The 12,879-nt window shown below is 40.5% G+C and overlaps 1 protein-coding gene across 1 annotated transcript; it reads left to right on the top strand.

Moving 5' to 3' along the window:
• Positions 1–4,353: 4,353 nt before the first annotated feature.
• LOC308096844 (isocitrate dehydrogenase [NAD] subunit gamma, mitochondrial-like) lies at positions 4,354–12,268 on the top strand. Its single transcript, XM_080444314.1, has 9 exons — positions 4,354–4,454; positions 4,575–4,690; positions 5,353–5,413; positions 6,574–6,706; positions 7,024–7,157; positions 9,747–9,849; positions 10,365–10,511; positions 11,121–11,276; positions 11,714–12,268. Exons 2-9 carry the CDS (start codon positions 4,657–4,659, stop codon positions 11,813–11,815), a joined length of 870 nt encoding a protein of 289 aa, XP_080300440.1. The 5' UTR covers positions 4,354–4,454; positions 4,575–4,656; the 3' UTR covers positions 11,816–12,268.
• Positions 12,269–12,879: the final 611 nt, after the last annotated feature.

Below are 12,879 nucleotides of genomic sequence, written 5' to 3'. Positions count from 1 at the left end.
GAAACTGAAAAGACTCTAACTACCAGCAATGGGTGATAAACGGTTTGGATGGGGGCGGGGGGGGGGTGCTGGAGAGTTGCTTTGGTCCAGCACAAATAAGTGATTTTACAGCATAAATATCGCACATTTGTATATTGTACAGAAGCTAAACTAATAAAAAAGTATTTGATCTTGTACACTGACTGACATGGGGACTATGATCATTAACTTTTGGCTTTCCTTCTCGTATGGTATGTGACATAACTCTCTACCATCTCAGCAAACCTTTTTGCATTGACATACTGAAGGCAAGCCGATAAACCGAACTAGAGGTACGGATTTCTTTGCAATGACACATTTTCACTGGTGTAACAGGTAGAGAACCGTTCGTCTCGGTCATGTTGAGTTCTGTATGTAATGTCGCCTCCCGGTGGTGGCTTTCAGCACGACAGGTACACGGTGATCCCTGGAGGGAAAAGTGCAAAAACAGAAATTAGGCCAAGCTGCTGCTGCTGCTGCTGCTGAGTGCACTGTCACTGTCACCGCGTCGCCATGGCGACACGAATCTGTGGGAAGAAGCGATTCGAGCAATCTTACATTATCTCCACATTGAAAAAATGTCCAATAGCAAAGATATCATCTCCATCTCCGTCTCCGTTTTGTATAGGATTGGACGTCTAGTCAGTAAGAATGCTCTGAAGATTCTTGCAGGGGCCCTCATACAAGGTTATTATGATTATGCATGCACTTCATGGTATCACAACACCTCCAAGGCCTTAAAAACAAGGCTCCAAACATCCCAAAACAAACTAGTAAGGCTACTTCTTGGCCTCAATCACAAAACCCATCTAACCCCTGCTCATTTTGCTAGGATTGGATGGCTTAGGGTTGAGGATAGAGTACAGCAACTTGCTACGGGCCTGGTCTTCAAGATACACCACAACATTGGGATCCCACTGTATTTGTCAAAATACTTCCAAAATGTTAATGAAGTCCATGATCATAACACCAGAGGCAGCTCCACAAATCATGTTCAACCCAGATTTGTCTCAACAAAGGGAATGAACTCATTCATCAAAAATGTGGAATGCCCTACCAAAAGGAGTAAAGGAGTGCAAAACCCTACTCACTTTCAAAACTGCCCTAAAGATACACCTTCAGGAGGCTGCAATTCGAAAATGGCCCCTGTCCAAGTCTTAACCTATACCCCAAGTTTGGGGCGGCCATAGCTGAGTGGTTAGTGAGCCCGCCTAGGGAGCCAAAGGCCCTAGTTGCCCCAGGTACGATTCCAGGCCAGGCCAGCAAATGCGTCGATGAAATGAAATTTGTCCCTGAGCAAGACTCTTAACCCCTAATTGCTCACAGGCCCTCATTGGAAACAAGACCGCAAGGACTTTCATGAACGGACCTGTTAAAGGAATTATCCTTAAAGGGATACTTCACTTTAGGGCCGGGGACACATTTAAAAAAAATATTAAAAATAAATGAAAAAAGTTATGGAAAATTCATGGCCCCCTCACGCATTAGAGTGTCCTACTAATGTGTGAGGGGGCCATGAATTTTCCATAACTTTTTTCATTTATTTTTAATATATTTTTTAAATGTGTCCCCGGCCCGAAAGTGAAGTATCCCTTTAAGTCCTAACCTACCCCCCCCCCCCCCTCTCTTTTTCTTCTCTTGTACATATTTTTTGGGCGGTGTAGCCGCCCCTATAAGTGGGGTTGGGACACCTCATTAGTACACATTTGCTGTACTGTGATTGGCTCATTAGTACACCCCTAGCTGTACTGTGATTGGCTGACTCTATTGGCTGACTCTATTCAGCACTGTGATTGGCTAGCGAGACACATGATGACATTAATAACCTATAAATAGGACTATGCACTTCAAAAAAACATTTTTTTTAAAGTGAGCTTCCATCACTGTGATGACCACTGTGATGACCATACCGCCCACTTCACACTGGGTGTGATTTTTTTCACTCTTCATACCAGTAACCTGTAAGCTGATATGACATTTCGTATAGTAGTGTGTATATCTGTCTGTCTCTTATATGTCATCATGATTTGTGTGCATGGGGATCTCATCTTAAACAAGCTCAGTGCTTAATGAGACTTCCAGTTTAGTAGATCTTGTATTGTGAATTTGTACTTCCATGTACTGATGTTCTCATGTCTTACTAAATAAAGTACATCAATCAGTCTCCGTCTCCGTCTCCGTCTCCGTCTCCGTCTCCGTCTCCGTCTCTGTCTCTGTCTCTGTACAGTAAAATCCTCAGTGTTAATTAGAGTTGGGAATCCGGATCCATATATTTTAATGAATGCAACGTTATTTTTAACCAATCTGTATGGGAGAGTATCTGTTATATTCATATTGGCCTATAACCAGCAGTGGTTGGAGGTGTCAGTCCCTGCTCTTCCATCAATACACACCCAGTCAGTGGTGGAAAAAGTACTCACATGTATTACTTAAGTAAAAGTATCAATACTGTAATGTAGAAATACTTGTTACAAGTGAAAGTCCGGAATTCAAAATGTACTTAGTAAAAGTACAAAAGCATCTTAATACTTAAAGTACCAAAAGTAGAAAGTACTCATTATGCAGAATGTCCCATTTCACAAGTTTTCAAATGTATACAAATCTTTTGAAAATAGCAGATCTACAAGCTCACAATGGTTCGCATCGCAACGCATTGTGAGCTTGTAGATGGGCTATTTTCAAATGGCCTAAATGGGCTGAAGTGGTTAATGTATGTTTTGTAATAATAATCAAAATCTACAAAGTAACTAGTAACTAATGTTGTCAAATAATTGTAGTGGAGTAAAAGTACAATATTTGCCTCTGAGATGTAGTGGAGTAAAAGCAAAAGTATAAAAAAAATTGAAATACTCCAGTAAAGTAAAACTACTTCAAAATTGTAATTGAGTACATGTACTTTGTTACTTTCCACCACTGCCAGTGCTAGACAGTAGCATACATAATTCACATACAACGTTGAACGCGCAGCGCGTGCCCGTACGCGGTCGTGGCATCAGCCTCTGTTTAAGAGAGAGTTTAAAGATGACGGGCAGGTCGGTGTTGTCTCTGTCCAGAGTCCTGAAAGCAGCGACGACCCACTCCTCCAGGGCAGTAAGACTCTTTAGGTTATCAGCAGCTTGATAAACACGCAGGGTTTTGTCTATTTTAACTTGTATTTTCTAGTTCTGTTGGTTTGTCAAGTTAATTGCGGCTAAACGGATTAGTTGGCTAACTTAGTTAGCCAAGCTAGCATCAAGCCGGTGGTAATGTCGCTGTCCTTTCAGGACCACAAACAAGGTCGATTTTGCTGTGTAGTTGATCTTCTTAAAGACTTTGACATCTTTTGCCACTACTAAACCAAACGTAATGTCGATGCAAAAATATGGTTATATATATTTTGTCCATGCAGAATCTAGATCCATTTAAATTAGGGCTTTAACGAACATTTTCTTATATTCTACCCACAGGTAGTTGGTGCAACTTCGTGTTGTCAGAGACCAAAGTCCACCTACGCCGTGAGTGATCCAAGACAAAAAAGAAATACCAAAGAAAGACACAAATACTAATAATAAATAAGACAGTTCCCAGATAGCTACAACAAGCATAACTACCTTTTCTTTGTTAGCTGTGTCTCAGAACACTGAAGGACACAGTGGGTAGTAGGTAGCTATGATTATAGAAATCTTGTATTGAAGGATCTGTCTTGAGACATTATGCTTGTAACAGCCTACGTTTTTTAATAAAGATGTTGAGCTCAAGAGCACATGTTTTTCCTTTTTGATCATGTACAGTACATCACTCACTTTGTCAAGTGACCATCCCACCCTGCCAAACCTACTGTTTTATCCCTCTTAGAAATAGGGAAACAAATAAAATAAAAAGCTGAACATTCATGTTTAATTAATGTACTGGCGTGTCACGTGTGTGTGCTGTATGAATCGAAGAGCAGTGAGTGGATGGAGTTTCTAGCGGTGGTGAGTGTGACACTTAGCATCTCTTTACACCACTAAACCTTCCCTATTCTCTCTCCTATCCTTGTCCACCCACGTCCAGACCATAGTGAGTATCACCACTTACAGACATACAGAGACTATTATCTCTATAATATAGCAGGGCATGTGTTAATACAAAGTTATTTAACATGAGTTAAAATAAATTATTCTATGCGTTTGTCAAAATCTATGAATAGCTGATAGATTTCTTTAGTTAATAGTAGTCATCAAAATAGTATGATTGATTGATAGATAGATAGATAGATAGATAGATAGATAGATAGATGTGATATTACATGTGTGTGCATATGTTTGTGGCAATGTGTTGTTACATGCACATACCTGAGTGTGTGCCTATATTTTGCAGCCTCCACCTGCAAAGTATGGAGGCAGACACACTGTCACTCTAATTCCTGGGGATGGAATTGGGCCTGAACTGGCCAACGCTGTTCGTGAGCTGTTCAGGTCAGAAAACACACAGTATGCCAATGTATAGCATATGTCGCTCAGTCACTCGGTCGTTCATTCGGTGGTTCACTTCCTCACTATACCAGCTATGTATTGTATCAATGTATACATTCTCAGGTTCTGTTGTGTCCCGGTGGATTTTGAGGTGGCGAATGTGGACTCCACTCTGGCCTCAGAAGATGACATCAACAACGCTATTATGGCTATCAGACGCAATAGAGTAGCCCTCAAAGGTATGTCTCTGTATGTGTAAGAAAGAGCGACTGAGAGAGACAACAGATTGGAAATCTATGGAGCATTAAGATTTAATCATATATGCCAATTTCTGCCCGGTTGCCATGCAGCTCAGTTTGTGATACAGTCGCCCTGCAAAGACTCCGCACTCAGTGTCTTCATATAGAATAGGTCATCATTAAAACCTTTTTTTTTTAAAGATAATGGAGACCACTTGTATCTTTCTGCATGTGCCTCAAAGGGACACTATGATGACACTTTTGATGTGCATTTCAGTTAATTGTTGATGATTATCATAGTATATTGAAACGACAATAATTATAATGAAACGCATACTGACAGTGATAAGTGCAGGTTATTTTATTTGATTCTATTGGCTGTTCTGTTTTATGGGAACAGTAGTCCTATACCAAATATATAGATGATGATGATGATCATAATAATAATAATATAATTGCTACTACAATGTCTGAGAACAAAACCAGAACAAAATAATGTTATTATTCTTTACTCATACATACACAAGATGTCAAAATTAAAGAAACCTTAAACCTTGATAATTGTGATAGTATCCCTTTAAGAATGAACCTGTTTTAGTTTTGGTCTCTCTATCTGTAATTACACTATCTTTCTTTTCGTTCCTGTTTGTCTTTTTTTCCAGGTAATATTGAGACCAACCACAACCTGCCTGCCTCCTACATGTCGAGGAACAACCTACTGCGGTGAGTCTCTAAACTCTCACCTTTGACCCTTGCTCCTTTCATTCCTGACCCTTCACCGGAACCTTCTCAGCCAGAGGTCCTGCATTACCATCAGTGCAAAACTGTATTATAACTATCCACCTACAATACGTACCTTTACCACAGTAGACTTTGAACAAATTCTAGGTATTGTAAGGCCTCTTTACACAAGCATCCACTTGTTCTCTTTCTCTCTCCCTGGTGTACTCTATACCCTTCTCTGCTACTTTTGATCGGTTCTTTTTGTCTTTTCTACCCCGCTCTCCCCCATTTCTTTTTTTGTCTGTTACTTTCTCACTGCCAGTGGTGGAAAGTAACTAAGTACATTTACTTAAGTACTGTACTTAAGTCCAATTTTGAGGTATTTGTACTTGTGCTTGAGTATTTCCAATTTCCAATACTTTTACTTCTACTCCACTACATCTCAGAGGCAAATATAGTACTTTTAATCCACTACAATTTGAAAACTTTAGTTACTAGTTACTTTTCAGATCTAAATTATGATATTATAAAACATACATTAACCACTTTAGCCATATTTTATACATAGGCTATTTGAAAATAGCCGATCTACAAGCTCACAACGCGTCGCATTGCGATGCGTTGTGAGCTTGTACTGTAGATCTACTATTTTCAAACATTTTAGTACTTTTACTTATGGTACTTTAAGTACATTTTGATACCAATACTTTTGTACTTTTACTCAAGTCAATTTTGAATTCGGGACTTTTACTTGTAACGGAGTACTTCTACATTGCAGTATTGATACTTTTACTTAAGTAAAACATTTGAGTACTTTTTCCACCACTGGATAAAGGCTTTATCTTTCCTTCACTTCCTCCCTCCTCTCTTGACTATCTCCTTCCTTTCCCTTTCTCCCTGTCCCTAGGGTTGTCACGATCATGAAAGTTTGCTTGACGATTAATTGTCATTAAAATAATTGCGATTAACAATTGTGATATTGACATTGAACAATGTAGCACAAAAATACATTACTGTTATAGCCTGTTAGGCTTTGTAAACAAAGATCGCACAGGGTAGATATGACTTAAATAGCGTATACAAATAAATTACTGACAATGACTGGTACAGTACCAATAAATACAACATGGAAACAATTATGACGTTTCTCCACTCCACAGCACCTCTCTGGACCTGTATGCCAACGTGATGCACTGCCAGACTCTCCCAGGTGTGAGAAGTCGCCACAAGAACATTGACATCATCATCATCAGAGAGAACACGGAGGGCGAGTACAGCAGCCTGGAGCATGAGGTGTGTGTGTGTGTGTGTGTGTGTGTGTGTGTGTGTGTGTGTGTGTGTGTGTGTGTGTGTGTGTGTGTGTGTGTGTGTTGACATACATAAGTCAAAGCTGTGCCGGTTTTAAGCCCTGTAAACCGGCACAGTTGTCTTAATTTTTTCTGTTGTCTTAATTTTTTTTTCTTATCAAGGGGCTGTTTTAAGCTTATGTTGTCTGTGATTGAAAACCCCTGATTAGCTTGCTCTGCTTGCTCAACTAAAAACTCCCAACTCTCTTCCCACGCCCTCTGCCCCCTTTCTATCCCTCTCTGTCCGTCTGTTCCTTTCTCCAGAGTGTACCTGGTGTTGTGGAGTGTCTGAAGATTATCACCAGGGTCAAATCTCTGCGTATCGCTGAATACGCCTTCAGAATGGCACGGGAGAAAGGTCGCCGCAGAGTCACAGCCGTCCACAAAGCCAACATCATGTAAGTGTCTGTGAGGGAGAGAGATAATGGCCCTCATTTATCAACGCGGCGCAGACCAAATAATGGGCGTAAGGCGAGATCACCGCAACTTTCGGCATTTATCAATATATCCTGACGTTACCTTCGGCCTACCGTACGCTGAGATCTCACGTCTGGTCGAGACCAGTTGTTGACTTTGGCTGCGCCCGTTTATTCCATTGTAGACCTGCGGAGCAGCATTGTCTGACTGTCTGACAAGCATCTGGACACATAATCCACTCCAAAATGTATATCTACACTAATAAATAATCCCTGTAAAAATATAATATAGTATAAGCTAATTTAAACAAACTGCTTTAACAGTCATTCAGTTAAGCTTGCAGATCTGGCTGCATTGGCTATTTGAAAATAGCAGATCTACAAGCTCACAACAGGTCGCATCGCGACGCGTTGTGAGCTTGTAGATCTGCTATTTTCAAAATATACGAGCGCTTCTGCGAGAGAATTTTCGGGAGTCCCGGCCATCTTTTCATGGACAGTGAGGTCTACAAACTTACAGTAGCTTGTCCTATGTTATGGAGTTATGTCATAGAGAGTTATGTAGGCTACACAACCTGGCTGGGTTAAGGATATAAACCCGACGCTCCAATATTAACGTGGCGGCACGGGATCACTGCATTCCGCCCGAGTCTCATGACTGCTTTATTTAGTGTAACTCGAACACGCACTGCTCGGTATGGGTTAAATAAATGGGTATACAAACGTATTCCATTCATGGCGATGTGATTGGTATCATTCATGTAGGCTACAAGCCTGCCTATGTGACAACAAAGATTGTACCGCTACGCTACAGATTACATGAAAGACAAAGTTGGGCGGGCGTGTGTGTGTGTGTGTGAGAGAGAGAGAGAGGCGTGTGCGTGTGCGTGTGTGGCGAGGTGAGCGGGGGAAACCCTTTCTTATTGGCTTTTCATGCTTTTTTTGGGTCGTATTCTGGTTCTTCACGTCGTGAAGTCGGGGCGTTTTGTGAATATTTAAGGGCGTGTTGTTTTCAGACGTGAGATTTATCAAAGCTCCGACCTGATGTACGCTAGGATTGGCTGTATAAGATCCTTTGATAAATGTGACTTCGACGTTGGTGTACGGCCGAATATATGGAAAAATATAAGCCGTTTTTTACGCTCCGTTGATAAATGAGGGCCAATTCTTAATTAATAGACAGCACAGACAATACAATATGTCCTTTGAGCTTCATGAAGTTTTCACCATAATAAACTTTTACACAAATTGAGCCTCATTCACGAAACGTGCTTACAATCATATTTGATCTTAAAACACTCATGCAAGCATTTCCACAAGCATAATGTGATTCATCATTCTTCTTAGCTGAATTTGTTCGTTGGTACACACAGCACTCACTTCTGCTTTTAGGCATTCGTATGTGCCAGAAACCTTGCGTGGCGACACTTGTCTTATGCTTTATGCAAAATCACTTACAGTAGTGCCAGTCCTTAAACAAGATGTTTCCCAGCATTTGTCAAAACAAATAAAAGAAAAGAAAAAATATGTCTGTTCAACGATCTATTGCTTGTTTTTGAAGTAAAGATGCATAACTGGGTTTATAGACATGAGGCAAATTCAAACTATTTTCTATTTATTTTGAAGTTGAAGCATTCAGAGCTGAAAATAATTATGTCTCTCAGTGCATTTGCCATTTCTGATAGTATGACCACAATCTGGCAAAGTATTTACAATATCATGTTGCACGATAGCAGATACCACCTTATGAAACTTATTGATCACAGGAACACCTTACAAATAGCCTACTGTATAATTCGTAGTCTTACCATGATGCCTACTGTATAATTCGTAGTCTTACCATGATGAAGATGCAATATGATGATCAATAAAGCTCTGATACAAAAATCATATCAGATAGCGTTCCAGTATCCTGAATTCCAGCATTTGCATTTTTACCTCAGCAATGGTGAGCTACCGTATCTTCATCGTATCGCATCTTGCCATGCTTTATTATAATTTGGTCCTCTGATGTCACCAATTTCTTCTTCTCATTTACAAATGTGACCAATACTTTATTAACTCTCACAAAAGATCAGCTGATCATTTATCGCTTGCCAAATACACCAGATGTACAAGCTGTCAAGACATCACCATGCTAAGCTTTGTCAGCTTATACAGTAGATCTCACCGTCGTACTATGAAGTAGTTTACTTTTCCTGTTGCACTCTACCCTTCGGTGCAAGCCTTTGATGGTATGAAACGGAACAATGCAAATGATTCACACATGAACGAGCATTTGATGTACGTATGTATCAGGTGGGATTCATCATCGGTGCATGCACACAAATCATGGCTGTGCACACGTTTCGCTACACCAAAATATAGCCGAAATTTAAGAAGAGCTTTGTGAATGAGGCCTAATGTAAGTCTCTGCCACTCTTTATCATTATAACGTGTGTGTGTGTGTGTGTGTGTGTGTGTGTGTGTGTGTGTGTGTGTGTGTGTGTGTGTGTGTGTGTGTGTGTGTGTGTGTGTGTGTGTGTGTGTGTGTGTGTGTGTGTGTGTGTGTGTGTGTGTTTGCCTGAGTAGGAAGCTGGCTGATGGCCTCTTTCTGGAGTGCTGTAAGGAGGTTGCAAGTGGTTACCCTGACATTGCATTTGACCACATGATTGTGGATAACACCACCATGCAGGTACAGTTATGTGTGGCAGTCCACACACACTGCTTAATGCCAAGGTTCATTTCATTTTGTGATAATTCCATGATTGCACCGTTTTATAGTTTTATATCTCTCGTTTCTTTCAAAGATATCTTGACTATGTTCTCCAAACTACTGCTAAGCTTTCATGCTCGCATCCAGAAGGAACTGTTCATAGCACAGAACAGAAATTGACAATTTTGAGCTCCTGATCTATAACTTGAATGCACAAACAAGAAATACAAATATTTTGGCCTGGACCCCTGGCGTAGCAGTCCATAAAGGCATAAAAGCCCAAAAATAAATCTTTTGGAAAAAAATAATATATATATATATGTATATATATATATATATATATATATATATATATATATATATATATATATATATATATATATATATATATATATAATAACGTGTGTGTGTGTGTGTGTATATATATATATATATATATATATATAGTATATATATATATATATATTGAAACTGTGTGCATGTGTGCCTGTTAGTTGGTTTCCAAGCCCCAGCAGTTTGATGTGATGGTGATGCCCAACCTGTACGGGAATGTGGTGAGCAATGTGTGTGCTGGTCTAGTGGGCGGACCGGGCCTGGTACCTGGAGCCAACTATGGAGAGGACTATGCTGTGTTTGAAACGGTGAGGGAGAATTCATTAGCATTTTCAGTAATCTTCCGGGTCTGGGTTTAGTCCAGATTGCCTAGAATAGTCTAGCCATAAAAATTGTAAACCCCCCATACAGTATCATACATCTTTCCATAGAAGAACATCACCATGCCAAGTCATTTTGCATTTATTTGTATAGCCCTTCACTGTTACAGTCTCAAAGGGCTGTACAGGCTCACATTTAGGGGGAACAAAACGAGTCCCAAGTAAAAAAAAACAAGGAAGGCTCACAAAAGAGGGAACCCTCCTCCTGGGCAGGCAGGCATGCAATAGGTGCCAAATGGGCATTATGCAAATCCTAAACAAATGTATGCTGCATTTCTACCACAGGGGTTTCTCGATACTTCCTCTTAGGGGTGCAGCAGAAGCATAGCGACATTGTACACAGTATGACTTTAAAGCAGCTTGAATCGCTACTGCATGCATTTCGTCCTCCCGGTGAAACTCTTTGTCAGGTGAAAAGAAACGGCTTTGATGTTATGAATTATATAGTGACCACATTGGGCCCACACATGTTTCTCTCTTGTCGAGTGGTGTTGTCTTTCAACCTCTACTCATGTCGTGAACTGCTGCTGTGCACAGGGCACCAGAAACACCGGGAAGAGCATCGCTAACCGCAACACTGCTAACCCCACGGCCATGCTGCTGGCCTCATGCCTGCTACTGGACCACCTCAAGCTGCACGGATACGCAAGCATGATCCGCAGAGCTATCATCTCTACCGTAACTGAGACACAGGTATCTTATTTTTTTTGTCCAATGTCTATCTGTCTGTAGCATGATTTATACTGCTAATTGCGGTGTGAGCTTGTAAATCAGTTATTTTTGGCATGCAACACCATCATACGAATGGAGCATAAATTAGGCATGTCTGTCTGACCAAATACACTATATCCGTCTGGCCTGTACGTACAGTATGGCTGATGAGTATGATGTGAACATTAAATAACATGCAGTATGTATGCATGTATTCTATTTTTACTACAAAATGTACAGCAATATTATTGCTGTAAACTAAAAGCTCCAGTACATGGTAAAAGATGGATTGACAGCATCAAGGAGCAGAGTACTGTGTGTGATGGAAATGTGTCACAGGGGCTGCAGAGAATGCATTTTGGGATGATTTATCAAATGGAGTGCTGTCCTGTGTGTCGTCCTTACTACTTTGTCCCCAGCTACACACCGCTGACCTGGGAGGACAAGGCTCCACATCTGACGTGGTCAAGTTCATCATGAGCACCATCCAGAGCACTGGACCCCTAACACAGAGCATCTAGAACGCACACACACAGCGAGTGTATTAAAGGTATATTACAGTACCTCATTACTACCTAACATATGCAATTAAATCATTAACATGATGTTATACTAAGAGCAGACATTTTGATGGCAATACTGCAACATATTAATGCAACAGTTTGATAGTTCTTGAAATAGCTACTGAAAACAATTACATAGAAATGCAAATTAATAATGTTGAGAGGTCCACCTTATGTTGATTATATCCCTCAATGCCCCAAGTAGTGAGAGATATTCATTTTCTGAATGTGTGTTGAATTACTTTATTAATTCCCAAAGAAGCGAATGAGCCTCTTGTTATGCACCTGTTTCTGTTTCCCCTTTTATTCATTCATCCATTAATTCTGTGTGTATTTCTGTATAATAAACAACCAATATTTATTCATGGTTTTCTTTCAGGTGTATTGAAATGTAAATGATTTGTTTTAAGTTATTTGAACCACATAACCGTTATAATATTGAATGTAACACAGCCCTCCAGCTCTTGAATGTTTTGGATCTAACAGGGCCCAAGACCACTGGTCCTTGCACTGAATAAAACCTCTTTATTACCTCTATTTTTGTCATCACTTGTTCACATGTTCCTGCTCACATTAACATTGCAATAGCCTAGGGAGACCACTAGGAGGCCACAGTGTCCTCTGTAATAGGGGCAAGTGTCCTGGCAGAAGGACACTTGCCTGAGGGGTCCGGGGCTGCACCCTGTCCTTCAGGGGCTATCTGACAGAAAGGGGGTCTTTCTGGCAGAAAGGGGGGGGTTCTGATAGAAAGGCTATGGCTATGGCTCTGTCTTTAGGCATAGTTTTTTGTGAGGTTATAAGGTTAGGTTAAAGGTTAGGTTTAGGCATAGTTGCAAAAACGCAAGGAAGAAGTTGAACCTACACATGGAAGAACGAGGAAGAACTTGGCCACACCCATGTTTTTCTGGCAGAAAGCCTTGAGGGGAGCCTTCTCCCCTGTGCAGTGTCCTGTGTTTCTTTGACCTGTAAATACATTTTCCAGTATAGCTTACTGTTTTCAGGGGTCTGAATCTCAAAAGACT

Source organism: Gymnoscopelus braueri (genome assembly GCF_963280865.1).
Source record: "Gymnoscopelus braueri genome assembly, chromosome: 12".
Taxonomy (NCBI): domain Eukaryota; kingdom Metazoa; phylum Chordata; class Actinopteri; order Myctophiformes; family Myctophidae; genus Gymnoscopelus; species Gymnoscopelus braueri.
Note: the sequence above shows the minus strand (reverse complement) of the source record. Positions and strands in the feature narration are given on the sequence as shown.

Bases quoted from the DNA above. Each gene is read 5' to 3' on its own strand.
- LOC308096844 (XM_080444314.1), top strand. From the start codon at position 4,657: ATGGCTATCAGACGCAATAGAGTAGCCCTCAAAG. The intron at 5,414-6,573 runs GTGAGTCTCTAA...TCCACTCCACAG, and splicing joins TCGAGGAACAACCTACTGCG to CACCTCTCTGGACCTGTATG. The intron at 10,512-11,120 runs GTGAGGGAGAAT...TGCTGTGCACAG, and splicing joins ACTATGCTGTGTTTGAAACG to GGCACCAGAAACACCGGGAA.